The 3,384-nt window shown below is 29.3% G+C and overlaps 1 protein-coding gene across 1 annotated transcript in view; it reads right to left on the bottom strand.

The window, feature by feature from the left end:
- Window positions 1-638: 638 nt before the first annotated feature.
- The window catches only part of LOC136796938 (odorant receptor 4-like), a 29,206-nt gene continuing 26,460 nt past the window's right edge, over window positions 639-3,384 (bottom strand). The window contains exons 8-9 of the mRNA XM_067052135.1: window positions 1,581-1,736; window positions 639-1,505 (exon numbers count right to left, since the gene is read on the bottom strand). Coding sequence (XP_066908236.1) covers window positions 1,455-1,505; window positions 1,581-1,736 — 207 coding nt within the window. The 3' untranslated portion in view covers window positions 639-1,454. The remainder of the gene's footprint in view (window positions 1,506-1,580; window positions 1,737-3,384) is intronic.

Genomic DNA, 3,384 nt, shown 5'->3' on the forward strand with positions numbered 1-3,384 from the left:
CTCGCTTACGTTTTTATTATGGCCCTTAAGGCTTTGTAAGGTAGACAACCCCAAAATAATTATTAAAAAATTGTATTTTTGTTTGTTGAAGAATTCAACTTTTTAAGATAAATTACTTAATGTTTTCCATCATTAATTACAAAATGCAATTTGTTTTATGGCTTAGCTGAGGCTGGCGAGGCTCTGAGCGTGGATGAGAAGATTATTTTTAATCTGATTAAATTAAATCAGAACCCTCAGCTCAGGGGTGGACGGAGATGAAGTCCAGGAGGTGGATACTCTTGTTCTTTTGATTTTGAACCAACAATGGATTCGGCCGAGACGTTGGCACCTATAAATATGTTCTTCAGGGACCGCAGCCCCAACAATCTTCTCCTCATAAATATCCTCGGTGAACTATAAACTCCTCATTAATAATTAGTAATTATTCGAAAGACACTGAAGAATAACGTTGAGTGTCACTTTTTATACTTTCAGAAGATAGTCCGGGTGACGGTTAAGAAAAACAAAAAATACGTATCAATTATTTATTAATAGCGAACTTGATAATTAATTAAACCCATACTGCAAGTTTCATCTGCGCTCTTGTGATTTATGGAGGTGTACACTAATAACAAAAAAAAACTTGAATTATTAAATGATGTTTTTAATATTTTGTCCTTTGCTTTATTCCACATCACTTCTACAGTATTGTATATGAGTTAAGTACTCTGTTCATCATTCATTGAATAGAAAGTTATATAAAAATATTTCATTTAACTCTTACACATGACACTGATAAGCTGAAAAAAAAAATGTGCTCTGATCGTTTTACATCTGGACCCTACGGATTACAGATTGTAGTAATCTGTATTCTGCTGTAGTAATCTTAATATTCTTCTCTTCTGCAACACCATACCAATCTTCTTAACATTTTACTATTTCCAAACCTTAATGCATTTAAAAATAGGTGAAAATATTTAAGGAGGTACGATGGATGTAATGTAAAATCATTAGTACAAAAGCATGACCGACATTGAATGTTGGAAACGAAAGTCACCTTCATCCATGGAGTAGGCAGGATTTTGTCAAAGGGGGAGCAGAACTCAGCCCATTACTCACACATGCGCATATACACATATATATAGTCTATTCTGGAACGTTGGGTAAATGGAAGATAAGTAATTCTACATCATCTCAAGAAATAACCCCAACCTGTTTACTTCTAATTCAATCATTACATTTAAAATTTTAATAACCTATTATCACAATAAATTATTGTTAATGAATCTTGAAAATCGAGATTATTGTATATAAAAACATACGGTACACACAATAAATATAAAATTATAAGGTTTGCTATGAGAGCATCAGGCTTCTGGGATTGCTGACAAAACTACAAACCATTTCTTCTACGAAGGTTGCCTTCTTTGATTTATTTTAAAATGAAGTTCGTATGTACTCTTTTCTGGCAATCAATTGAATTCATTCATCAAATTAAGGTACGAGTATGATGTACTGCTTATCTGCAAAATAATAACAATTATTTTATTTCTTTTGTACGTGGATTTAAAACTATAGACAATTTTAATTTATATTACATTTGAAAATGTATTCCGAGAAACATCCATGAACCCCATTAAACTCAGTCTCATTGTACACCGACTTCTTATCTGAATTATCAACATATAATTTTTCATCACTTGGGAATAATTGATCCAATCACTATTATATAAAGCATCACCAATTTCTTCACTCTATAATAAAAATAGTTCAAACAAGTATAATTTGTAATTTAATTATTATTCTAACCTACGTGTACATTGTTTAATTTTTTCAAGATTTTCACACATTATTTCATTTTTCATAGATTTTCTGATGAAATATTTATAATTTATAAATACATTTAATTTATCCTTCGATATGTCAATAATTTTATCTTATTTATATGATATTAAAACTCAAGCTTGTGAGTATAATTAGATGAAATAGAAGAGGTATCTCATAGATCAGAGTTGGGCAAAAATTATTCGATTGACAAGAGACGAATACTTTTTTATTCGAAGTTTTTATTCCATTGACGAGTGACGAATAAATTTTTATTCGAATAAAAATACGACTAAACAATCCAAATACTTTTTTATTCGAATATTTAAAATACTATTTCAATCGAATAAAAAATTAGTCGAATACAAATTATTCGAATAGAAATTTGATTCTTTTTTTTGTTTTAAATTCACTTAATTTTTTACCACCTTCAATTTCTAATGTATGAGGGTCCTATCTCACATACTCAGACGAGACAAATCGAAAATGCTATCGATTTTAAGATCCCATATTGATTTATTTTAATTTTTTTTATTTCTAACACATAGGGGCCAATTTTTAGGTGTTCGGATTTGCAGAATATGAAAATTCTATCGATTTTAACATCGCGTATCGATTTATTTTAACTTTCTTGATTTCTAATATGTTACGGTCCCTTTGTTTTGAGGAATGCAGAATATGAAAATGATATCGATTTTAAGATCGTAATCGATTTATTTTAACTTTCTTGATTTCTAACATGTTAGGGTCCCTTTATATCTCATGAGATATGTAGAAATATGAAAATGCTATCGATTTTAAGATTGCCTATTGATTTATTTGAACTTTCTTGATTTCCAACATGTTAGGGTCCCTTTATGTTTTGAGATATGTAGAATATGAAAATAAATCGATAGTATTTTCATATTCTACATATCCCAAAACATAAAAAGGGACCCTTAAATGTTAGAAATCAGGAAAGTTAAAATTAATCAATACGCGATCATAAAATATATCTATGTATAGCTGTAAGACAAAAAATGTCATCTTTATAGAAGTACAAACGTATTCGGATGGTTAATCATTTAATTTTTTCGAATAAGAGATTATTTTTCTATAAAATGGACGAAAAGTATTCAAATGGTTATTCGAATTGTTTTGGCCGAATAATTGATTATTCGTGTAAAATAATGACGAATAAAAAAGTATTCGGATGGTTAATCATATATTTTGTACGAATAATTGATTATTCGTGTAAAATAATGACAAATAAAAAAGTATTCGGATGGTTAATCACATGTTTTTGTACGAATAATTGATTATTAGAGTGGAAAATTCTCGAATAAAAAAGTATTCCTCTTTCGGCATTCGAATAATATTTGCCTAACTTTGTCATAGATGATACGCGAGTACTGAGTAGGTGACGCCACAAGTAGGTGCGACTACTAGAGTGTTGAGGGTTTTTTTTTTGTGAGAATCTGCCGCCAAAGCTCTGGAAACCAGTTTAAAAATAGAAGACCTCTTTTTAAAAAAAAATTAAACTTTTTATTTATTTATTGATATTTACAACTGTATAAAAAATACAACAAGTAAATTTGA

This window comes from Halyomorpha halys, unplaced genomic scaffold, assembly GCF_000696795.3.
Source record: "Halyomorpha halys isolate HHAL.00 unplaced genomic scaffold, Hhal_1.1 Scaffold964.1, whole genome shotgun sequence".
Lineage (NCBI taxonomy): Eukaryota > Metazoa > Arthropoda > Insecta > Hemiptera > Pentatomidae > Halyomorpha > Halyomorpha halys.